We start from the raw sequence: 25,123 nt of genomic DNA, 5'->3' as shown, positions 1-25,123 counted from the left end.
CAACCTCATCTACTGTATCCGCTGCTCTAGGTGTGGACCGGCTGATCGTTTCACTGAACACCTTCGCTCAGTCCGCCGTGGCCTACGTGATCTCCCGGTTGCCAAACACTTTAACTCCCCCTCCCATTCGCACACTGACCTTTCTGTCCTGGGCCTCCTCCACTGCCAGAGTGGGGCCTAATATAAATTGGAAGAACAGCATCTCATATTTCGTTTGGGCAGCTTACACCCCAGCGGTATGAACATTGATTTCTCTAATTTCAAGTAACCCTTGCATCCCCTCTCTCTCCGCCCCTCCCCCACCCTAGTACCGTACTAGTTTCACTGTCGTCCTGCTGAGTTTCACTGTTTCACTCGTTATTATCATCCCCGCAGCCAACAATAGGCTATTGTGGGCTCCACCTTTCCTTGTTCATCTTTACTGGCTTTGATTTGTCCTTTTGCGTAGCTTTCATTCATTTGTTCTTTGTACCTCTTCATATCCCTTACTTTCCCTCTCCCTTGACTCTCAGTGTGAAGAAGGGTCTTGACCCGAAACATCACCTATTCCTTTTTTCCAGAGATGCTGCCTGAGTTACTCCAGCTTTTTGTGCCCATTTGCTAGTGTTTGGCTCATATCCCTCAAAACCTTTGCTATCCATATGCCTGTCCAAAAGTCTTTATAAATGTTGTTATCGTACCGACTTCAACCAATTTCTCTGGCAGCTTGATAGACTCATAGAGTGATACAGTGTGGCCCTTCGGACCAACAATGTGCCACTTGCCTGCGCTCGGTCCATATCCCACCAAACCTGTCCTATCCATGTACCTGTCTAACTGTTAAACGATGGGATAGTCCCAGCCTCAACTACCTCCTCTGGCAGCTTGTTCCATACATTCACCTTTGTGTGAAAAAGTTACCCCTCAGATTCCTATTAAATCTTTTCCCCTTCACCTTGAACCTACTGTTTGTCCTCTGGTCCTCGATTCACCTACTCTGGGCAAGAGACTCTGTGCATCTACCCGATCTATTCCTCTCATGATTTTGTACTCGATCTATACTCGATTCCCACACCATCTGTGGGAAGAGGTTTCCCCTCTCACCATATACCTATGGCCTCAAGTTCTTGATTCCCCTGCCCTGCAAAACAGACTGTACATTCACCTTATCAATGTCACTCACGATCTTCTCAGATCACCCCTCAGTCTCCTACACTCCAAGAAATAAAGTCTTAGTCTGCCCAACCTCTCCCTGTAACTCAGGCTCACGGGTTGTGGCAGCAGAACTCATAGAGCTGTATAAAGTAATGAGAGGAATAGATTGGGTAGATACACAGAGTCTCTTAATGGCGCCAATAATGTTGGGTGCCCGCATGTATAATATATGCAAAGGGATTTCACTGTACAGTTGCACATGTGACTAAGAAAACACTATTGACTATTGATTGCCCAGAGTAGGAGAATCAAGGACCAGAGGACATAGGTTTAAGGTGAAAGGGGACCATTTTACAGGAATCTGAGGGGTAACTTTTTCACACAAAGGATGTATAGAATGAGCTGCCGGAGGAGGTGTAAGAAAATAACTGCAGATGCTGGTACAAATCGAATGTATTTATTTCACAAAATGCTGGAGTAACTCAGCAGGTCAGGCAGCATCTCAGGAGAGAAGGAATGGGTGATGTTTCGGGTCGAGACCCTTCTTCAGACTGATGTCAGGGGGGCGGGACAAAGGAAGGATATAGGTGGAGACAGGAAGATAGAGGGAGAACTGGGAAGGGGGAGGGGAAGAGAGGGACAGAGGAACTATCTAAAGTTGGAGAAGTCAATATTCATACCGCTGGGCTGCAAGCTGCGCAAGCGAAATATGAGGTGCTGTTCCTCCAATTTCCAGTGGGCCTCACTATGGCACTGGAGGAGGCCCATGACAGAAAGGTCAGACTGGGAGTGGGAGGGGGAGTTGAAGTGCTCAGCCACCGGGAGATCAGGTTGGTTAAGGTGGACTGAGCGAAGGTGTTGAGCGAAACGATCGCCGAGCCTGCGTTTGGTTTCGCCGATGTAAAAAGGTGATATCTAGAGCAGCGGATGCAATAGATGAGGTTGGAGGAGGTGCAGGTGAACCTCTGTCTCACCTGGAAAGACTGTTTGGGTCTGAGGTTGGAGGAGGTGCAGGAGGAGGTAGTTGAGGCAGGGACAATCGCAATGTTTAAGAAACAATTAGACAGGTACATGGATGGGACAGGTTAAGAGGGATACGGGCCAAACACCGGCAGGTGGGACTGGGGCTTATTGGCAGTAGTGTGCAAGTTGGGCCTGTTTCCACACTGCGTGACTCTCAATGATTCCGGATCATCTTCATAAATCTTTTCCACTTTAGTGATGTTGGACGTTGGCAGTCTGGAGAGGCTGGCCAATGGGGTTGAGGGGAAAGATAGATTGAATGGCTGAGCAGACTTGATGGGACTAATTCTGCTCATTTGACTGATGGACATCTTTTCTGTAGCAGGGTAATTAAATTTGCATACGATATTCCAAGCGTTGCTCAGGAACATGTTGTACAACTGCAACATATCGCCCCAATTCCTCTAATCAATGTCCTAACTATAAATCTCCATCATTGACCTGAAAATGTCGTGGGAATGATGGGTGGGGTAGATCATGGATGGGGTTCAGGGGAGAGGGGTAAAGATATCTGAAAGTGAACAAGGGAATATTCCAGATCAGTTCTGTGAGGAAACAATGCCAAGCCGAGTTCTTGGAATGAAGTGGGCAAGGATAACATGATGGTGCAGCGGTAGATTTGTTCCCTCACAACGCCAGCGACCCGGGTTCCATCCTGACCACGGGTGCTGTCTGTATGGAGTTTGTATGTTCTCCCAGTGACCTGCGTGGGTTTTCTCTGAGATCTCCAGTTTCCTCCCACATTTCAAAGACGTGCAGGTTTGTAGGTTAACTGGCTTGGTGTAAATGTAAAACTGTCCCTAGTGTTAATGTGTGGGGATCGCTTGTCAGCGCAGACTCGGTGGGCCAAATGGCCAGTTTCCACGTTGTATGTCTAAGTGTAAAGAGACTGCAGACGTTAGCATCTTGTGCAAAACACAAAGTGCTGGAAGAACTTAGCAGGTCAGATAATAATGGACAGTCGGCAGTTTGGGTCTGGACTTTTTTCAGACTGATCTGCAGTTCCATCAGGGCTAGGAATAAGTGGACATCCTAAGAGTGCAGAGAAGCTGTTTCAGAAAGGAGTGGCGGGAGATTTAGTCATGGGTTTTAACCTGGTGAAGGCACCTTCCCAGAATGCAGAGATTGAAACTGGTTCATTGGTGGCAGGGTCAGGAACCAGGAGGTATCGATATGGGCAAAGTGGAAAAGCATGGGGATGTGGGGGAAATCTTACACACAATGAGGAGAACTAGAACTCGGGTAGAGCTGCTGCCTCACAACGCAAGCGACCCGGGTTCCATCCTGACTACGGCTGCTGCCTGTACGGAGTTTGTACGTTCTCACCGTGACCTGCGTGGGTTTTCTCCGGGTGCACCGGTTTCCTTCCACACTCCAAAGACGGACAGATTTGTAATTGACTTCGATAAAGATTGTAAATTGTCCCCAGTGTGTGTGGGAAAGCGTTAGTGTGCGGGGGTCGGCATAAGCTCAGTGGGCCGAAGGGCCATCTTCCGCACTGTATCTCTAAAGTCTAAAGAGGCTGTAGACGTTCGCATCTTAAGCAAAATACAAAGATGGAGGAACTTGACAGGTCAGGCAGCATCTGTGGAGGGAGCGGACAGTTGGCAGTAAATTGTCTCTGGTGTGTGTAGGATCGTGTTGGTGTGCGGGGATGGCTGGAATCTGCTGCCTGATTTTACCGGGAAGTACGCAAAACAAAGCATTTCACTGTAGATTGGTACATGTGACAATAATGTATCATTGAATCTTCAGTTACAAATCCCAACCCCAGTCCAGGGACCCTTTATAAATACCATCACTGACCCGGCCTTGGCTTAGATCACCTTGCATCAGATCTCCCTGACTCGGGCGATCAGTGGAGAGTTTTGCTGCCTCCTTGTGGTGAACGCGGGGGCAGCGCTACAGTCACTGCCTCACAGTGGTAGTCACTGCCTCACAGCGGTACAGTCACAGCCTCACAGCGGTAGAGTTGCTGCCTTACAATAAAAAGGGCCAAAGACATCCATAGGCAACGGGTGGAAGACCATTTAAATATCACGGACACCAGAAGCATGTGGCAGGGTGTCAGGGACATCACTGGCTACAAGAGCAGCCCTGCCTGCCCCCACAGCAATGTCACACTAACCAACGAGCACCTACTTTGCCCGCTTCGAAACTGGCAACACCACCTTGACTGGAAGAACCCCAGCCGAGGCGGAGGGACTGGTCTTGCAACTGAGCACACAGGAAGTACAGCGCGCTCTGCAAAGGGTCAACCCATGCAAGGCTGCAGGCCCGGATGGAGTTCAAGGAAGGGTACTTAGGGACTGTGCTGAACAGTTGGCTGAGGTATTCACCAGGATCTTTAACCTGTTATTATCTCTGGCTAAGGTCCCAAAGTGCCTGAAGTTGGCTACCATAGTGCCGGTGCCGAAAAAAGCAAAGATCACCAACCTGAACGACTACCGTCCGGTTGCCCTAACTCCGATAGTCATGAAGTGCTTTGAAAGGCTGGTCCTCTCACACATCAAATCCAGCATCCCTGACTCACTGGACCTACATCAATTTGCATACAGGGCAAATAGATCCACAGAGGACGCCATCTCTCTGGCTCTTCACACTGTCCTGACTCACCTGGAGAGACAGGGCACGTACGTGAGGATGCTATTCATAGACTATAGCTCTGCCTTCAACACGGTCATCCCCACCAAGCTCAGGTGTGGGGTGTGGTGCTGCGGAGCTCTGTTTCAATCACTCGAACGAGTGAGTTCTAAACATTTTTTGGAATTTGGAGGAGGTACAGCGGTACTCTAAACATCTTTGGGTATCGCTGCGACGCTACAGAAATCTTTTTAAAAGGTTTCTGTGTGTTTTGGGGCTGCGAGCCGTGTTATCAACTGACTGCTCAGCTCCCACTACTGAGGCTGGCAACCTGCCAGGAAACTGTGGCGCACAAAAAGGGGGAGAAAAACCTGTCTGGACTGATACACCTGCGTCCAGAACAACCCCCCCCACACTGCCTCGTCGCTACTGACCGGACTGGTCTGGTTTTCGTGCGGTGTGGGAGTTTTTCTACACCCTCGACCTTCTTCTGTGGCCTTGAGACCTGGAGCTGAAGGAGCCTCCTCTCTATCAGAGATAGGCTTCCAACAATAACAGACTGCAGGTGAATCCCTTTCGTTGCTGCAGGAGCAGCGAAGACCAGCGGGGATTGCTTGAGAAAGTCTGCAGCTCGCCAGGGAACGCAGGAGAGCTGAGATACCCGGGCCAAGAGGCCGTGACGCAGCAGTTTCTAGTGGGAGCCGCCATTATTGACGTTCGAGGCAACACCACTCGCCTCCCTCCCTTGAACTGTTCTACACTTGTTTGTGTGTTTGGACTTGGCCCCGTGCCTTTTGGATTGTCTTTGTCTTTGTGTATCAGTGTTTTTGTTTCACTGTAGTGCCTGATACCATGCAGGGTCAGCGTTCTGGGGGGATCGGGGCCTTCGGGGAGTTATGCTAAGGCGGCTGCTTCAGCTGCTTCGGCTGCTCCTCTGGGGGCCCGGTTCCCCATGAGGAACCTACCCTTTGAACATGGGGTCAGGTGCTACATGCCCCCCCAAATGAACCTGGAGGACTGCGCGGCTGCTGTGGCAGTGGCAGCCAAGCCTGTAGGCATTGTGTATGTGGGAAAAATGTTTGGGAAGGGCGTGTTCTTTCTGGAGTCCGTTGAGGGGGTGAACGCGACTGTATGTAAAGGGGTCACAGTGGGTGGACTTTTCTTACAGGTCGAGCCCCTAGGGTCCACCGCACAGCGGGTGGTCCTATCCAACGTCCCGCCCTGCATCAAGAACGAGGCCCTCCTTCCCCACCTTCATACCCTGGGGAAGATCCTCACCGACATCACCCCAATACCCATGGGGTTCCGCAGGAAGGACTTGCAGCACGTTCTCTCCCTCCGGCGCCAGTTGACAATGTTGCTGGACCGGGAGGAGGTGGTCGACGGGCGCTTCTGTGTGCAGCAGGATGGGCGAGACTTCACCATCTTCTGGACATCGGACCGCCCGAGGTGCCACGCCTGCAAGGAAGTGGGGCATATTCGGAGGAATTGCCCCAAATCCCGGGCGGAGGCCTCCGCCTCCGGTGCCACTAACCCCCCTCCCCCCCCCACTCCCACTCCCCCTGTAGTTGAGTCAGGGAACCCTGGGGATGGGGAGGGTCAAAAGAAGGGGGGCAAGGTGGCGAAGAAGATAAGGCACCTGGGGAACAAACCACCCGGGGATAAGATCTCGCCACCCATCCCGTCACCTCCCGTTAGGGAGTCCGCAAGCCCCATAATCCAGCCAGGGGGCGGAGGGGATTGGGCGGGAGGAGGGGGAGCCGCAGACTAGGGTTGCTCAGGTGACCCCAGAGTCTGTGAGCTCCTCCCCTTCGAAAAAAAGGAGGAATCTCTCCAGGGAGGAGCAGAAGGGGGACATAGGGGAATCTTCCAGTGGGGCAGGGAGTGCTGTGGTGGAGGATGATTCCTGCCCTCTGGTTCAGGCCCCGGTTCCATGCTCTGAAGGGGTTTCTGGGGAGGGTGGTGATGGGGACCACTCGGGTGTAATGGAGCAGGGAGAGATTCCTGTTGGGGAGGGAATCCCGATTCATGCACCCGAGGAAGCCCAGGAGCAACCCACCCAGGACGAGGTGCAGAACACGCCTGTGGAGTTAGGGATAGTAGGAGGGGAGGGGGAAGGGGAAACTAGCCCTTCTCTCCCACAGGACCTGGCTCCAGAGGGACTCCCTGAGTCTGGGGCACCAGAGTCCACTCTGGGCCCAACTGGTGGAGGGATAGACCCCACTGTCAATGGTCTTGACTGCCCAGGTACACCCAAGGAAGGCCCCTCTGCCACTGGCCCCACGGTGGGGACTGAGGTGGAGGTGAGACCAGAGGGTGGGGAAGAGGCAACCGCTGCGCAGGGTGGGGCGGGAGTCTCAAGCACAGAAGGTGTGTCCAAGGATGGGAATGGTGACTCCATCTGCAGTGGGGGGGTGGAAGGGGACTCCTCGGGCAATGAGTCAATGGATGTTCTCGCTGCCCCCGACGCCACTCCTCTCATTCCAGTAGAGGAGATCCGCGAGTTCATTGCGGCCACCGAAGGAGCCCAACATCGGCCCAAACTGGCCTCCCTCCGGTGGCCGAACTTACAAGGGGTCACCAGCTCCCTGAACCTCATCCTCAGAAGGAAGGGGAGGGGAAAGGAAGGGACGGGGGTGAAGGGAGGGACGGGGGTGAAGGGAGGGATGGGGGTGAAGGGGAACGACCGGCGTCAGCTCAGGTCTTTCTTGGACGACCTGGAAAAGGACGCCGAGGCCCAGAGCAGCGTCGTTCCTGCTGAGGGTAGAGGGACCAGTAGAGCGTCCCTTGTTGCCAAGATCCGGAAGGTGAAACGCACTGCCAATCCATCTAGGGTCCGTAGCGGCAAAGGCGACTCTGCTGTCAGTGACCAGGGGACTGGTGAGGGGATCTAGTGTACTCCTGACATGGCGATCACCATAGCCAGTTATAACATCAATGGCAGCAGGGGGCCTCTCCGCAGGTTTAACCATCTCTCAACCCTGAGGGATGGGAAATATGCGGTGAGCTTCCTGCAGGAAACCCACACCATCCCAGGAGACGAGTCCACCTGGCTCCTGGAGTGGAGTGGTGAGGTCTTCATGAGCCACCTCAGCTCCATTTCCAGTGGGGTGGCCATTTTGCTGGCCCCGAATTTCCGGCCAGAAATCCTAAAGGTCCAGGAATTGGTGCCAGGCCGCTTGCTTCACCTGGCCGTGCGCCTGGATGGCGTGCCGTTGCATTTTGTCAACGTGTACGCCCCCAAGCCCGCCGTGTTGCAGACGTGCCTGTTCCGGGAGGTGTCTACCCTTTTGAGCTCCATCGACCCTGGCGACTGCGTGATCCTCGGGAGAGATTTCAACTGTACCCTCGAGGAAGGAGACCGTTCCGGTATCCAGCGCGGCCAGGAGTCGGTGAAGAAGTTGAAGGAGCTCGTGGGCTCCTTTGACTTGGTAGACACCTGGAGGAACCTCCACCCCGACTCCAATGCCTTCTCCAGGAGGTCAGAGGGGGGTGGTTCTCGCATTGACCGCCTGTACATTTCTCGGGCGTACGTCTCCCGCGTCTCGGCGGCCTCCATGCGGCCGATGCCTTGCTCGGACCACCACCTGGTGTGGGCGGAGTTTACCCCGCTGCGCACGAGGGGAGGGTCCGCGTACTGGCACTTTAACAACCGGCTGCTGGAGGATCGCCGCTTCCGGGACTCGTTTGTGAGGTTCCGGACCACTTGGAAGGGGAAGAGGGGAGGATTTCACTCCCTGCGGCTATGGTGGGACGTGGGCAAGGCCCACATCCGGCGTTTCTGTCAGGAGTACACTAGGGGGTCTACCAAGAGACGCGATTCCAAGGTCAGACAGCTCGGGAGTGAGCTGCTCGATTTGGATTCACGTCTAAGTCAGACCGGTGGGGACCCGACCCTCTGGATGGAATACCAGGAGAAGAAGGACGCGCTGAAGGAGCTGCAGTTACAGCAATCCCGAGGCGCGTACGTGAGGTCGCGGATCCAAATGCTCCACGATTTGGACCGCGGTTCACCCTTCTTCTACTCGCTGGAGAAGTGGCGGGGAGTCCGTCAGCAGTTAGTGGAGCTGCTCGCTGACGATGACTCCCCCGTCACCGAACCAGAAGACATCAACGCGGCGGTTCGTTCCTTTTATGGGACCTTGTTTTCACCGGATAGCTCCGGCGTGGACGAGTGCAGTGATCTGTGGGAAGGTCTAACCACGGTCGGCCCGTAGGGTGCCGAGCGTCTGGACGCCCCCCTGACACTAGACGAACTGACCGTGGCCCTCCATCAGATTCAAAGGGGCAAATCCCCTGGCCTGGACTGCCTGACAGCAGAGTTCCTCCGCACTTTCTGGGGGACGCTGGGGGAGGACTACACCATGTTCCTGAGGGAGAGCCTGGCGACCGGGGAGATGCCCCTGTCTTGGCGGAGGGCTGTAGTGGTCCTTCTGCCCAAGAAGGGTGATCTCCGCCTACTAAAGAACTGGCGCCCGGTCTCCCTCCTCTGTACCGATTACAAGGTCTTTGCTAAGGCAATGGCCAACCGTCTGGGCCCAGTGCTGGCCCAAGTGATCCACCCTGACCAGTCTTACACAGTCCCGGGCCAGTCCATCCAGGACAATATCCATCTGGTCCGGGACCTGGTCTACCTGGCTCAGGAGACCGGTGTACCCACTGCCTTTCTCTCCCTTGACCAGGAGAAGGCTTTCGACAGGGTGGATCACGAGTATTTGGTGAGGACTCTGCGGGCGTTTGGGTTCGGACCGCACTTTGTGGCCCGGATCCAACTTCTATACGCCACTGCGGAGTGCCTCGTCAAGGTCAACGGATCCTTGACGGCCCCCATTCCCTTCCACAGAGGAGTACGTCAGGGCTGCCCCATGTCAGGCCAACCGTACGCCATCTGCGTGTAGCCATTCCTTAGTCTGCTTCGGAGGAGGTTGACGGGCATGGTTCTACGTGAGCCAGATATGGAGGTGGTCCTCTCGGTCTATGCCGATGACGTGCTCCTCATGGTCACTGACCCCGCTGATCTGCAGAGGATGCGCGAGTGCCAACTAGTCTTCTCGGCCGCCTCCTCTGCAAGGATCAATTGGGGGAAATGTTCTGGACTCTTGGTGGGTCCATGGCAGGTGGACTCCCTCCCTGAGGAGATACGGTTTTTCACGTGGAGCACCACGCACCTCCTTTACTTGGGAGTCTACCTGAGTCCCGTCGCGGAGACCTGGCTGGCGAACTGGCAGGAGCTGGAGTTGAAAGTCGTCGCCCGGCTTGGGCGCTGGTCAGGTCTCCTCAGCGTGCTTTCCTACCGGGGCAGGGTGTTGGTCATTAACCAACTCGTGGCTTCCCTGCTCTGGTACAGATTGACCACATTGGTCCCATCAGCCACTTTTGCTGGGATCATCCAGAAGAAGTTGGTGGACTTCTTCTGGGGCAACGGAAAGCACTGGGTCTCTGCAGCGGTCCTGAGTCTCCCGATTGAGGAGGGCGGGCAGTCGCTGGTGTGCATCCGCACCCAGTTGGCGGCTCTCCGCCTCAGGACTCTGCAGAGATACCTGTACTCGGAGCGTCCTCCCAGGTGGCACGTGCTGGCGACGCACTTTTTCCAACGGGGCCGCTGCCTTCAAGCAGGTACGCAGATCCCGATGGTGGGCGTCAGTCGTGCTATCCTGCTGGGAATGCCCGGCTTCTACCGGGACTTGTTGAGAGTCTGGAACCTGGTTGCTGTCGACCGGGCCCCCCCTCCGCTGACGGAGGGCGGCGGCCCAGGCGTGAGAGCAGCCGGCCCTTGTCCTGCCCCGCTGGGTGTCGGAGAGGCTCAAATGTGTGGAGTACCTGCGGCTGAGCAAACCCCCGCTCAGCCGGAAGTACTCGTCGGACCGAGGCGCCGTAATACTTCCCAGGAGCCGGTCCCACACAACATGAGTCGCATTTCCTCGACACCCTTCATCTCCCTCCGAGACGCAGGGAGGCGTGTCCTGTACGGGCTCCTCCTCCACACCCTGCACTTCCTCGCCCTGGTCCACCGTCCGGACACTAAGTGGCGGTCGGTGTTGCCTTCCGGTCGCGAGGTGACCCCGCGGTGGGGGTCCCTCTACGCAGGGATTCTGCCCCTCTCCATCGGGGACCTGGGGTGGAAGATATTGCACCGAGGAGTCCCCTGCAACCTGTTCCTCGCGCGGTTCACAGACTCGCCAGCCGCCTGCCACTTTTGCGGGTTGGAAGAGTCTGTGTACCACGTGTACATGCAGTGTGTGAGGTTGCAGCCCCTGTTCCAATATCTAAAGGGGCTGCTCCTTGCTTTTTGGCTGCATTTTTCACCCACCATCCTCATCTTTGGACACCCTGTGCGTAGGGGAGAGGGTAGGGCCGAAGATGTCCTTGTTGGGTTGCTCCTGGGCCAGGCCAAGCTGGCCATCCGCGACTCACGGCGCCAGGCGGAAGAGGGCTCTGCCCGAGCCAGCTGCCTGCCCCTTTTCCGGGGTTATGTCCGTGCCCGGGTGGTGTTGGAGAGGGACTACGCGCTGTCCACGGGCACCCTGGAGGATTTCCGGGACCGCTGGGCACCGCGGGGGATTGGATGTATCCTGGATGGGGATTGTAATATAATTGTATAATAGTTTCAATTGGTATATTTGTTTGTATAATATTCTGGTGGTGGGTTCTGTTTTGGTTTTATTGTATTGTATATATTATTTTAATATTTGAATAAATATTTTTGATTTAAAAAAAAAAAAGAAAAAAAAAAGCTCATCACCAAACTCCACCAGCTAGGCCTCAGCTCGTCGTTATGCGACTGGATCCTGGACTTCCTGCTGGAACGACCGCAGGCAGTGAGAATGGGCCCGCACCTGTCCTCCACTATCACCCTGAGTACCGGCACACCACAGGGATGTGTTCTGAGCCCCATGCTCTACTCCCTCTTCACACACGACTGTGTTCCTGCCTTCGACACCAACACCATTGTCAAGTTTGTAGACGACACAACGGTGATTGGGCTGATCACCAACGGTGATGAAACAAAATACAGAACCTGGCGGACTGGTGCTCTGATAACAACCTGTCCCTAAATACCACCAAGACCAAGGAGCAGATCATCAACTTCCGTAGGTCACATAACGGGGAATACGCCCCGATCTTTATCAACGGGGACAGTGTGGAGAGAGTGTCCAGCTTCAAGTTTCTGGGCACTCACAACTCGGAGGACCTAACATGGTCCAATAACACTGCTGCGCTGGTCAAGAAGGCACAGCAACGACTGTTCTACCTAAGAACACTGAAAAAGTCTGGTCTACCCCAAAAGCTGCTGACGACATTCTACCGCTGCACCATAGAGAGCATCCTAACACATGGCATCCCTGTGTGGTACCTCAGCTGCATGGAGGCAGAGAGGAAAGCTCTTCAGCGGGTAGTCCATAGAGCTCAGAGGACTATCGGAACACAGCTACCAGCCTTGGAGGGCATCTACAACACATGATGCCTCAGGAAAGCCACCAGCATCCACAAAGACTCTTCACACCCCTGCAACAGTCTGTTCGAACTTCTATCATCGGGCAGACGATACAAGGCCTTCTACGCCCACACCTCCAGACTCAGGAACAGCTTCATCCCCATGGCCATAGCTGCTATGAACCGGTCCTGCTGAGCCAGATGGTCACATCACACAGTGAACCGGCATAGATCTACTTGCACTTTATTCTGTTTTTAAACTGTTCTAATTTGTTTCATTGGGTTGTTTAAATTAATACTGACTAGCTAATTAATTTATTGCATCGTAATTCCCAATCTGGTTGTACCCCTGTACAATGACAATAAACATATATTGTATTGTATTGTATTGCAGCGGTAGAGTTGCTACCTTGCAGCTCCAGAGACCCGCGACCCATCCTGACTACGGGCGCTGACTGCACGGAGTTTATACATTCCCCCCATGATGTACAGGTTTGTATGTTTAGTTTAGTTTAGTTTAGAGATACAGCACGGAAACAGGCCCTTCAACCCACACCGAACAGCAATCCCTGCACATTAACACTATCCTACACACACTAGGGGCAATTTTACATTAATACCAAGCCAATTAACCTACAAACCTGTACGTCTTTGGAGGGTGGGAAGAAACCGGAGCACCCAGAGAAAACCCATGCGGTCACGGGGAGAATGTGCAAACTCCGTACAGACAGCACCTGTAGTCGGGATGGAACCCGGGTCTCTGGCTCTGTGAGGCAGCAACTCTACCGCTGCCCGATTGGTTTGGTTGGCTTTGGTAAAATTGTAAATTGTCCCTAGTGTGTACAGGGTAGTGTTAGTGTGCAGGGATCACTGGTCGGCGTGGACTCGATGAGCCAAAGGTCCTGTCTTCTCACTGTATCTCTAAACTAAACTAAACTTAAAAGCGCCTTGCTGTTGCTAAAGCACGAATAACGTGTGCTGTGTAAAATGCTGCAGAGGACTGGATTAGAAGGAGCACAGTGCAGCAGAGCTCAATGCTTAGCAATATCTCACCTGGACATCCGTAGACAGGTTGCTCCGTGAATGAAGACTTTTCGCCCGGCTTGAGCCAAATCTGAGAGAAGTGGTTAAGGGAGTGATGAAGACAGCTCGTTCCAGGAGTAATGCTGGCCAATAATGAGCCACACTCTGGAGGAACCTCTCAATTCTCATTCCACCTATAGTGGCCAGTTAGACTCCTTGCCCCAGTTACCCAGCACCAACTGGACAACTCACGCAACATTCATCACAGCTGGTACAGACAAGGGCAGCACGGTGGCACAGCGGTAGAGTTGCTGCCTTACAGTACCACAGACCCAGGCTCTATCCTGACTACGGGTGCTGTCTGTATGGAGTTTCTACGTTCTCCCCGTGATCTGCATGTGTTTTCTCCAAGATCTTCGGTTTCCCCCATACTCAAAACACGGTTTCTTAAATGTTGGGATTGTCCCAGCTTCAACTACCTCCTCTGGCAGCTCGTTCCATACACCCACCATCCTCTGTGTGAAAAAGTGACCCCGCAGATTCCTATTAAATCTTTCCCCCTTGACCGTAAATCTATGTCCTCTGGTCCTCGATTACCCTACTCTGGGCAAGAAACTCCTCGTAAATCATCTCTGTACCCTTTCTAGCTTGATAACATCTTTCCTATAACATGGTGCCCAGAACTGAACACAATATTCTAAATGCGGTCTCACCAACGTCTTATACAACTGCAACATGACCTCCCAACTTCTATACTCAATACTCTGACTGATGAAGGCCAATGAGCCAAAAGCCTTTTTGACCACCTTATCTACCTGCGACCATGCAAGGAACCATGCACCTGTACTCCTAGATCTTTCTGCTCTACAACACTACCCAGAGGCCTGCCATTCACGGTGTGGGTCCTGCCCTTGTTAGACTTTCCAAAATGCAACACCTCACACTTCTCTGTACTAAATTCCATCAACCATTCCTCAGCCCACCTACCAATCGATCCAGATCCTGCTGCAATTTTTGAGAACCATCTTCACTGTCTGCAAAACCACCCACTTTTGTATCATCTGCAAAGTGTGCGGGGATCGCTAGTCGGTGTGGACTCGGTGGGTCGAAGGGCCTATTTCCGCGCTGTATCTTTAAATTAAACTAAACTCCATCATTGGACATCATCTCCCCTCCCTTCCTCCTCTCTCCCCTGCCCCTATGGGACCTGGACTTTAACACCCCACACACACGCACATCCAGCACCAGACACTTTTTTTTAAAAAATTTGAAGTGACTATATTTTATATTTTATGTTTTATGTTGATTGTTGTTTGCTGTGCCTTTTGTTTTATGCACTTTGTTCCTCGGGATTGTGGGAAACGGTATTTCGATTTTCTGTCTGTGTGAACTGGCTGAGGATTGACAATAAAATTGACTTTGACTTTGATTTGACACGCATCCATAGATAGACACAAAGTGCCGGAGTGTCAGGCAGCATCTCTGGAGAAAAGGAATAGGTGACATTTTGGGTCGAGACCCTTAGGACCCTTGGTAGTTCAGGGCTGCTGCCTGGTTGTGGTAGGATGGTTCCACAATAACAGCTGGGAAGAAACTGGAGGTTTGGGTTTTCACACTTCTGTACCTCTTTGTGATGGTCTGGGCTGCGTCCACAACTCTCTGCACAATTTGGGAACAGCTCCATCCAGGACTGCAAGAAATTAGCAGAGAACTGTGGATGCAGCCCAGACCATCACACAAACCAACCTCCCTTCCATTGACTCCATCTACATCTCACGCTGCCTCGGCAAGGCCAGCAGCATCATCAAGGATGAGTCGCACCCTGGCCACTCCCTCTTCTCCCCTATCCCATCAGGCAAAAGGTACAGAAGTGTGAAAACGCACACCTCCAGATTCAGGGACAGTTTCTTCCCAGCTGTTGTCAGGCAACTGAACCATCCTACCACAACCAGAGAGTGGTTCTGAACTACTATATAACTGATTGGTGACCCTCGGACTATCTTTCATCAGACTTTATCTTGCACCAAATGTTATTCATGGTTTTCTCGTTGTCCTGTATCTGTACATTGTGGACAGTTCGATTGTAATCATGTATTGTCTTTCCGCTGACTGGTCAGCACTCAACAAAGCTTTTCACTGTACCTGTACTAGGTTTCGTTGAGGTCACCCCTCATCTTTCCAAACTCCATCGAGTACAGGCTCAGTGCCGATAAACGCTCATCATATGTTAACCCACTCATTCCTGGGATCATTCTTATAAACCTCCTCTGGACCCTCTCCAGAGCCAGCACATCCTTCCTCAGATATGGTGACCAGAATTGCTCATAATTTTTCCAAATGCGGCCTGACCAGCACCTTATAGAGCCTCAGCATTACACACACCCCTGTGACCAGCGCCTTATAGACCCCCAGCATTACACCCACCCCTGTGACCAGCGCCTTATAGACCCCCAGCATTACACACACCCCTGTGACCAGCACCTTATAGACCCCCAGCATTACACCCACCCCTGTGACCAGCGCCTTATAGAGCCTCAGCATTACACACACCCGTGTGACCAGCGCCTTATAGACCCCCAGCATTACACCCACCCCTGTGACCAGCGCCTTATAGACCCCCAGCATTACACCCACCCCTGTGACCAGCGCCTTATAGACCCCCAGCATTACACACACCCCTGTGACCAGCACCTTATAGACCCCCAGCATTACACACACCCCTGTGACCAGCGCCTTATACAGCCCCAGCATTACACACACCCCTGTGACCAGCGCCTTATAGACCCCCAGCATTACACCCACCCCTGTGACCAGCGCCTTATACAGCCTCAGCATCACATGCCTGTTTTTGTATACAAGCCCTCTTGAAATAAATGAGGGAAATGCAGGTTCCACACTTTGTCCTGAAAGCAATGTGAGATCAAGACGCCGACTGCTGTAGGAACGCTGGCATCCGTCTGCAACCAGAGGGTTTGGATACAATGGGTAGGCTGTCGTACAGCACTTTGGGCAGGGACTCCCCGATCACAAGCTTCTGCCAATCCCAGCGCGCTCCTTCCAGGTAGAGGCCTTTAATGTAAACTCCATCCACCTAACGTTCAAAATAAATGGCCATGTACCAAACAGTGGTGTTTAAATATCTATCATGATGGAACTATAATATATAACATATAACTATAATATCTATCATGATGCAACTCTAATATACAATATATATAACTTTAATATCTATAATGATGTAACTATAGTATATAATATATATAACTATAATATCTATAATGAAGCAACTATCAGGTTAATCATCTATCACATTCACTTCTTGAATAGAGGTTATAGGTAACGAGTTAACGCACACACAAAAAGCGTTCACTGTTGCCCAGCGATGTCATTGCCCTCTGCTGATGAGCTGAGTCACGAGGTGCAAGACTTGTCCCAGACTTCAGCGATGAGACGATGGTTGGGGTCAAGTGATGGCACGGTCATAGTCATGGAGTCATAAGGTCATATGTGATCGGGGCAGAATCAGGCCATTCGGCCCATCGTCTACTCCACCATTCAATCGTAACCTCTGACACCCATACTAATCAAGAATCTATTTATCCATGCCTTAAAAATATCCATTGAGGGCCTCCATCGCCTTCTGTGGCAATGAATTGAACTACTGGAGTTCCACTCAAAGAGTGATACAGTGTGGAAACAGGCCCTTCGGCCAGACTTGCCCACATGTCGCATCTACACCAGTCCAACCTGCCTGCGCTTGTCCCATTTCCCTCTAAACCTGTCCTATCTGTGTACCCGTCCAACTGTTTCATAAACAGAGGCTGCAATCTTCAGCAGTAAACCAAATGGTGGGCAAACTCAGTGGGTCAGACAGCATCTGTGAATGGAAACCAGCATCTGCACTTCATTCCCACACACATATTACTTTCCAGGAATAGACACAAATTGCTGCAGTAACTCAGCGGGACAGGCAGCACCTCTGGGGAGAAGGAATGGGTGACGTTTCGGGTCGAGGCCCTTCTTCAGACTGAAAGTCACGGGATAGGGAAATGAGATATAGACGATGATATAGAGAGATATACTGTAGAACAATGAATTAATGATATGCAAAAAAGTGACTGATGAAGGAAACAGGCCATTGTTAGCTGTTTGTTGAGTGAGTAAGAGAAGCTGGTGCAACTTGGGAGGGGGAGGGATAGAGAGAGAGGGAATGCAGAGGTTACTTGTAGTGAGAGAAATCAATATTGATACCGCTGGGCTGTAAGCTGTCCAAGCAAAATATCAGATTCTGTTCCTGCAATTTGCGTTTAACGTCACCCATTCCTTCTCTCCAGAAATGCTGCCTGTCCCGCAGTTACCCCAGCATTTTGTGTCTATCTTTGGTTTAAACCAGCATCTGCAGTTCCTTTCTACACTATACCTTTGCAGGAACCTGCAGGGGCTGGCAGTGAGGAGGCTGGTGACTGGAGGTTGGCAGTCTAAACTCCAGATGATTCAATAAGTGGGCATGGAGCGAACAAAGCTGAATGGGAAAGGTGGAATGTGTGGCTGGGAAGGGGAAGGGGAAGTTACCGGTGAGGCTGGCATGGAGTGGTCCTGATCGGTGACGTTGAACTGGAATCCCAGGTGGTCGATTGGGATGAGGTACTTGCGTGCGTAGTTCTGCAGCGCTCCTGTCAGGAAGCTCTGAGTGAAGTAGAAGCCTGAGATCCAGAATACCACTGGCATCCCCTGGACAATCCAGTCCTGAAACACAAGGCATCAGCGGTAAGGAGTCCACAACCACACCAACCTGCACTTATGTGGCACCAGTTTCATTCCCTTTCAGATATACAGCGCAGAAACAGGCTCATCGGCCCCGCCATCCCAATACACTAACACTAGGGACAATTTACAATTATACCAAGCCAATTTAACCTACAAACCTGTACGTCTTTGGAGTGTGGGTGGAAACTGGAGATCCTGGAGAAAACCCACGCAGGTCACGGGGAGAACGTACAAACTCCGTAGACTGCCCCCTTAGTCAGGATAGAACCCGGGTCTCTGGCGCTGTGAGGCAGCAACTCTACTGCTGTGCCACCCTGTTATGACATTTCCAGGACAAATCTCGACACAGAATGACCTTGGCACAAAGAGGGTGGGGTGGGTGTACATATTGAGGGGGTTCTCAAAGGTTAAATAGTCCGATTCGGAAGACCGGGCAACACGGTGGTGCAGTGGTAGAGTTGCTACCTCCCAGCGCCAGAGACCCTGGTTCAATCCTGACTACGGGTGCTGTCTGCACGGAGTTTGTACGTTCTTCCCATGACAGCATGAGTTTTCTCCGGGTGCTCCGGTTTCCTCCCACACTCCAAAGACGTACAGGTTAGTAGGTTCATTGGTTTTGGTCAATTGACCCTGGTGTGTGTAGGGTAGCGTTAGTGTGTGGGGATCGCTGGTCGGCGCGGACGGACTCGGTGGGCCGAAGGGCCTGGTCGGCACGGACTCGGTGGGCCGAAGGGCCTGTTACTGAACTGTATCTCTAAACTGAACTAAATTTAGGAGAGAGGTTAATGCTTTTATATGAAAGCTGTTATCTTTAAAAACCTTTTATAGCTCTTGTGGTGTGAATATTGATTTCTCCAACTTCAAGTAACCCTTGCTTTCCCTCCCTCACTGTCCCTCCCCCACCCTAGTTCTACAACTCGTTCCATTGTACTCATGATTAAATATTACTGATTGTATGTCTCGTTGTCACCTTCCCCTCAGCTAACAATGAACCATTCCACATTTCAGCATCGTTCCCTTTGATCTGTTGTTTTCGCACCTTACCCTTCCATATCTCTAGACTCCCTCTCTCCTGACCCTCAGTCTGGAGAAGGGTCTCGGCCCGAAGCATCACCGCTGAGTTATTCCAGCTTTTTGTGTCTATCCTCTCATAGCTACGCTAAACCTACTAATCATTGGGAGCACCTTACATAGGACATTAGTCTCTCAACAAAGTACTGCCTCTTCAGATTGTCTCACACCCTTTATTAGTGGCCCATCAACATGCACAGTATGCTGGTCTCTCTCACAAGTTCATGTTCACGAGTTCTAGGAGCTGAATGAGGTCATTCGGCCCATCAAGTCTACCCTCCATTCAATCATGGCTGATCTATCTCTCCCTCCTAACCCCATTCTCCTGCCTTCTCCCCATAACCTCTGACACCCGCACTAATCAAGAATCTATCAATCTCAGCCTTAAAAATACCCAATGATGTGGCCTCCACAGCCTCCTGTGGCAAAGAATTCTACAGATTCACCACCCTCTGATTAAAGAAACTCCTCCTCTAAAGGTACGTCCTTTTATTCTCAGGCTGTGCCCTCTGGTCCTAGACTCTCCCACTAGTGGAATCATCCTCTCCACATCCACTCTATCCAAGCCGCTCACTGTTGGGGAAGTTTCAATGAGGCCTCCCTGAATGTACTGACACTGGCCCCATTTGCAGACTCATCCATACCTGGAAGGACTGCAGCCTCGACAGAAGATTAGTGATGTAACTTCCCAGAGGTTTCAGCGAGGGATAGGACTTTGCCAACCACATGGAGGGCACCTGGGGAATGAAACAGCAGAGATAACCCAGAGAATGACTGCAGAACACCAGCTGTCAATGCTGCCCCCCCCACAGTGGACACTGTCTCCCACTCCCCCTCACCATTATCCAGTGGACACTGTCCCCCACACTGTCACCATTATCCAGTGGACACTGTCTCGCACTCTCCCCCACCTTTATCCAGTGGACACTGGTCCCCGCAATGTCACCATTATCCAGTGGACACCGTTCCCTGCACTGTCACCATTATCCAGTGGACACTGTCTCGCACTCTCCCTCACCATTATCCAGTGGACACTGGTCCCCACGTTGTTACCATTATCCAGCGGACACTGTTCCCCACACTGTCACCATTATCCAGTGGGCACTTTTCCCACTGTCTACATTATCAAAATGTAGTCAATGGAAGGAAGGTTGGTTTGTGTGATGGTCTGGGCTGCGTCCACGATTCTCTGCGATTTCTTGCGGCATTGGATGGAGCTGTTGCCAAACCGTGCTGTGATGCATCCTGATAACCTGATCTGATAAGGGGACTCGAGGTAAAAGAGCCATTAGGATGCAGTGATCACAATATGATCAAAATCGGAAGTGTCAGTATTACAGTATAGCAAAGGGGATTACAGAGGCATGAGGCAGGAGCTGGCCAGATTTGACTGGAAGGAGGCCCTAGCAGGGAAGACGGTGGAACAGCAATGGCAGGTATTCCTGGGAATAATGCAGAAGTTGCAGGATCAATTTATCCCAAATAGGAGGAAAGTTTCTAAGGGGAGTAAGAGGCACCCATGGCTGACAAGGGAAGTCAAGGACAGCATAAAAATAAAAGAGAAGTATAACATAGCAAAGAGGAGTGGGAAGCCAGAGGATTGTGACTCTTTTAAAGAGCAACAGAAGATGACTAAGAAGGCAATACGGGGAGAAAAGATGAGGTACGAGGGTAAACTAGCCAATAATATAAAGGAGGATAGTAAAAGCTTTTTTAGGTACGTGAAGAGGAAAAAAATAGTCACGGCAAATGTGGGTCCCTTGAAGACAGAAGCAGGGGAATTTATTATGGGGAACAAGGAAATGGCAGACGAGTTCAACTTTGGATCTGTCTTCACTAAGGAAGATACAAGCAATCTCCCAGATGTTCTAGTGGCAAGAGATCCTAGGGTGACGGAGGAACTGAAGGAAATCCACATTAGGCAGGAAATGGTGTTGGGTAGACTGATGGGACTGAAGGCTGATAAATCCCCAGGGCCTGATGGTCTGCATCCCAGGGTACTTAAGGAGGTGGCTCTAGAAATTGTGGACGCATTGGTGATCATTTTCCAATGTTCTATAGATTCAGGATCAGTTCCTGTGGATTGGAGGGTAGCTAATGTTGTCCCACTTTTTAAGAAAGGAGGAAGAGAGAAAATGGAGAAATTATAGACCAGTTAGTCTGACATCAGTGGTGGGGTAGATGCTGGAGTCAATTATAAAAGATGAAATTGTGGAGCATTTGGATAGTAGTAACAGGATCGTTCCGAGTCAGCATGGATTTACGAAGGGGAAATCATGCTTGACTAATCTTCTGGAATTCTTCGAGGATGTAACTAGGAAAATTGACAGGGGAGAGCCGGTGGATGTGGTGTACCTCAATTTCCAGAAAGCCTTCGACAAGGTCCCACATAGGAGATTAGTGGGCAAAATTAGAGCACATGGTATTGGGGGTAGGATACTGACATGGATAGAAAATTGGTTGACAGACAGAAAGCAAAGAGTGGGGATAAATGGGTCCCTTTCAGAATGGGTAGGCAGGTGCTGGGACCGCAGCTATTTACAATATACATTAATGACTTGGATGAAGGGATTAAAAGTATCATTAGCAAATTTGCAGATGACACAAAGCAGGGTGGTAGTGTGAACTGTGAGGAAGATGCTATGAGGTTGCAGGGTGACTTGGACAGCTTGTGTGAGTGGGCGGATGCATGGCAGATGCAGTTTAATGTGGATAAGTGTGAGGTTATCCACTTTGGTGGTAAGAATAGGAAGGCAGATTATTAACTGAATGGTGTCAAGTTAGGAAAACAAGAGATCTGGGTGTCCTAGTGCATCAGTCACTGAAAGGAAGCATGCAGGTACAGCAGGCAGTGAAGAAAGCCAATGGAATGTTGCCCTTCATAACAAGAGGAGTTGAGTATAGGAGCAAAGAGGTCCTTCTGCAGTTGTACAGGGCCCTAGTGAGACCGCACCTGGAGTACTGTGTGCAGTTTTGGTCTCCAAATTTGAGGAATGATTTATTCACAAAATGCTGGAGTAACTCAGCAGGTCAGGCAGCATCTCGGGAGAGAAGGAATGGGTGACGTTTCGGGTCGAGACCCTTCTTCAGACTCAGCCCCCACAGCCCCCACCAGGCTGAGTCCCTCAGCACTGCTGGGTCCTACTGTCCACCCCCTACTACAGGTAACTGCAGCAGGGGTTCCACTGGATCTCCCCCCTCCCCCTCCAGCCAGGCGACAAAAAAACCTACATTCTTGAGGAATGATATTCTTGCTATTGAGGGCGTGCAGCGTAGGTTTACTAGGTTAATTCCCGAAATGGCGGGACTGTCGTATGTTGAAAGACTGGAGCGACTAGGCTTGTATACACTGGAATTTACAAGGATGAGAGTAGATCTTATCAAAACATATAAGATTATTAAGGGGTTGGACACGTTAGAGGCAGGAAACATGTTCCCAATGTTGGGAGAGTCCAGAACTAGGGGCCACAGTTTAAGAATAAGGGGTAGGCCATTTAGAACGGAGATGAGGAAAAACCTTTTTCAGTCAGAGAGTTGCAAATCTGTGGAATTCTCTGCCTCAGAGGGCAGTGGAGGCCAATTCTCTGAATGCATTCAAGAGAGAGCTGGATAGAGCTCTTAAGGATAGCGGAGTCAGGGGGTATGGGGAGAAGGCAGGAACGGGGTACAGATTGAGAATGATCAGCCATGATCACATTGAATGGTGGTGCTGGCTCGAAGGGCCGAATGGCCTCCTCCTGCACCTATTGTCTATTGTCTATTGTCTAACATGCTTTCTCTGGAGCGTCTGTAGATGTTAGTGATGTGCTGTGGTGAGATAGCTGACAACCCAATGGCAAGACATAGATGTCTTCTCTGGCTCCCTCCTCCCATGTGTCTCCACCATCCCACCAGCCTTTGCTTACCTCGTCATCCACCCCCCACGTTGTCAGGACTCCTTCCCCTGCTCCCACCTGCTCCCACCTGCTCCCACCTGCTCCCACCTGCTCCCATCTGCCCAGCACCCACAGTGTTTCTTTCCCTGTCCGTCTTGTTGTGGAAACTCTTCACCCTTCACCATCTCTCCCCATCTTCCCATCAATGTTATCTAGGTCCATCCATCATCTTCCAGCCTTGGTCCCAATTCTCCCAATTCTCTGTTCCCTATCGGGAGCCATCCCCCACTTTAGTTTAGTTTCGTTTATTGTCACGTGTGCCAGGGTACAGTGTGTGTGCCAGGGTACAATGTGCTGGGGTACAGTGTGTGTGATGGGGTACAGTGTGCTGGGGTACAGTGTGTTGGGGTACAGTGTGTGTGATGGGGTACAGTGTGCTGGGGTACAGTGTGTGTGATGGGGTACAGTGTGCTGGGGTACAGTGTGTGTGATGGGGTACAGTGTGTGTGATGGGGTACAGTGTGTGTGATGGGGTACAGTGTGTGTGATGGGGTACAGTGTGCTGGGGTACAGTGTGCTGGGGTACAGTGTGTGTGATGGGGTACAGTGTGTGTGATGGGGTACAGTGTGTGTGATGGGGTACAGTGTGCTGGGGTACAGTGTGCTGGGGTACAGTGTGTGTGATGGGGTAGTGTGCTGGGGTACAGTGTGTGTGCTGGGGTACAGTGTGTGTGCTGGGGTACAGTGTGTGTGCTGGGGTACAGTGTGTGTGCTGGGGTACAGTGTGCTGGTGTACAGTGTGCTGGTGTACAGTGTGTGTGCTGGGGTACAGTGTGTGTGCTGGGGTACAGTGTGCTGGTGTACAGTGTGTGTGCTGGGGTACAGTGTGTGTGCTGGGGTACAGTGTGCTGGGGTACAGTGTGCTGGGGTACAGTGTGCTGGGGTACAGTGTGTGTGCTGGGGTACAGTGTGCTGGGGTACAGTGTGCTGGGGTACAGTGTGCTGGGGTACAGTGTGCTGGGGTACAGTGTGCTGGGGTACAGTGTGTGTGCTGGGGTACAGTGTGCCAGGGTACAGTGTGTGTGCTGGGGTACAGTGTGCTGGGGTACAGTGTGTGTGCTGGGGTACAGTGTGCTGGGGTACAGTGTGCCAGGGTACAGTGTGTGTGCTGGGGTACAGTGTGCTGGGGTACAGTGTGTGTGCTGGGGTACAGTGTGCTGGGGTACAGTGTGTGTGCTGGGGTACAGTGTGTGTGCTGGGGTACAGTGTGTGTGCTGGGGTACAGTGTGTGTGCTGGGGTACAGTGTGCCAGGGTACAGTGTGTGTGCTGGGGTACAGTGTGTGTGCTGGGGGTACAGTGTGTGTGCTGGGGTACAGTGTGTGCGCTGGGGTACAGTGTGTGTGCTGGGGTACAGTGCGATGGGGTACAGTGTGTGTGCTGGGGTACAGTGTGTGTGCTGGGGTACAGTGTGCCAGGGTACAGTGTGTGTGCTGGGGTACAGTGTGTGTGCTGGGGTACAGTGCGATGGGGTACAGTGTGTGTGCTGGGGTACAGTGTGTGTGCTGGGGTACAGTGTGTGTGCTGGGGTACAGTGTGCCAGGGTACAGTGTGCTGGAGTACAGTGTGTGTGCTGGGGTACAGTGTGCTGGGGTACAGTGTGTGCGCTGATGTACAGTGTGCTGGGGTACAGTGTGTGTGCTGGGGTACAGTGTGTGTGCTGGGGTACAGTGTGTGTGCTGGGGTACAGTGTGCCAGGGTACAGTGTGCTGGAGTACAGTGTGTGTGCTGGGGTACAGTGTGCTGGGGTACAGTGTGTGCGCTGATGTACAGTGTGCTGGGGTACAGTGTGTGTGCTGGGGTACAGTGTGCCAGGGTACAGTGTGCTGGGGTACAGTGTGTGTGCTGGGGTACAGTGTGCCAGGGTACAGTGTGTGTGCTGGGGTACAGTGTGCCAGGGTACAGTGTGCTGGGGTACAGTGTGTGCGCTGGGGTACAGTGTGCTGGGGTACAGTGTGTGTGCTGGGGTACAGTGTGCTGGGGTACAGTGTGTGTGCTGGGGTACAGTGTGTGTGCTGGGGTACAATGTGCCAGGGTACAGTGTGCTGGGGTACAGTGTGTGAGCTGGGGTACAGTGTGCCAGGGTACAGTGTGACGTGCAGGCAGTCAGCGGAGAGACCGTGGAGGCGGATGGTGCAGCGTGCCTGACCTTGCC

The 25,123-nt window shown here is 52.0% G+C and overlaps 1 protein-coding gene across 1 annotated transcript in view; it reads right to left on the bottom strand.

Annotated features, from left to right (window-relative positions):
- LOC144605046 (dynein axonemal heavy chain 3-like) overlaps positions 1 to 25,123 on the bottom strand; it is a 345,711-nt gene that overhangs the window by 1,810 nt on the left and 318,778 nt on the right. Inside the window, exons 75-79 of the mRNA XM_078420087.1 lie at positions 25,118 to 25,123; positions 19,680 to 19,772; positions 17,770 to 17,943; positions 16,178 to 16,288; positions 13,228 to 13,288 (exon numbers count right to left, since the gene is read on the bottom strand). The exon at positions 25,118 to 25,123 is cut by the window's right edge and continues 177 nt beyond it. Coding sequence (XP_078276213.1) covers positions 13,228 to 13,288; positions 16,178 to 16,288; positions 17,770 to 17,943; positions 19,680 to 19,772; positions 25,118 to 25,123 — 445 coding nt within the window. The remainder of the gene's footprint in view (positions 1 to 13,227; positions 13,289 to 16,177; positions 16,289 to 17,769; positions 17,944 to 19,679; positions 19,773 to 25,117) is intronic.

The sequence above is a fragment of the Rhinoraja longicauda genome, chromosome 23 (genome assembly GCF_053455715.1).
Source record: "Rhinoraja longicauda isolate Sanriku21f chromosome 23, sRhiLon1.1, whole genome shotgun sequence".
NCBI classification, from domain to species: domain Eukaryota; kingdom Metazoa; phylum Chordata; class Chondrichthyes; order Rajiformes; family Arhynchobatidae; genus Rhinoraja; species Rhinoraja longicauda.
This window is presented reverse-complemented; position numbering and strand designations above follow the sequence as displayed.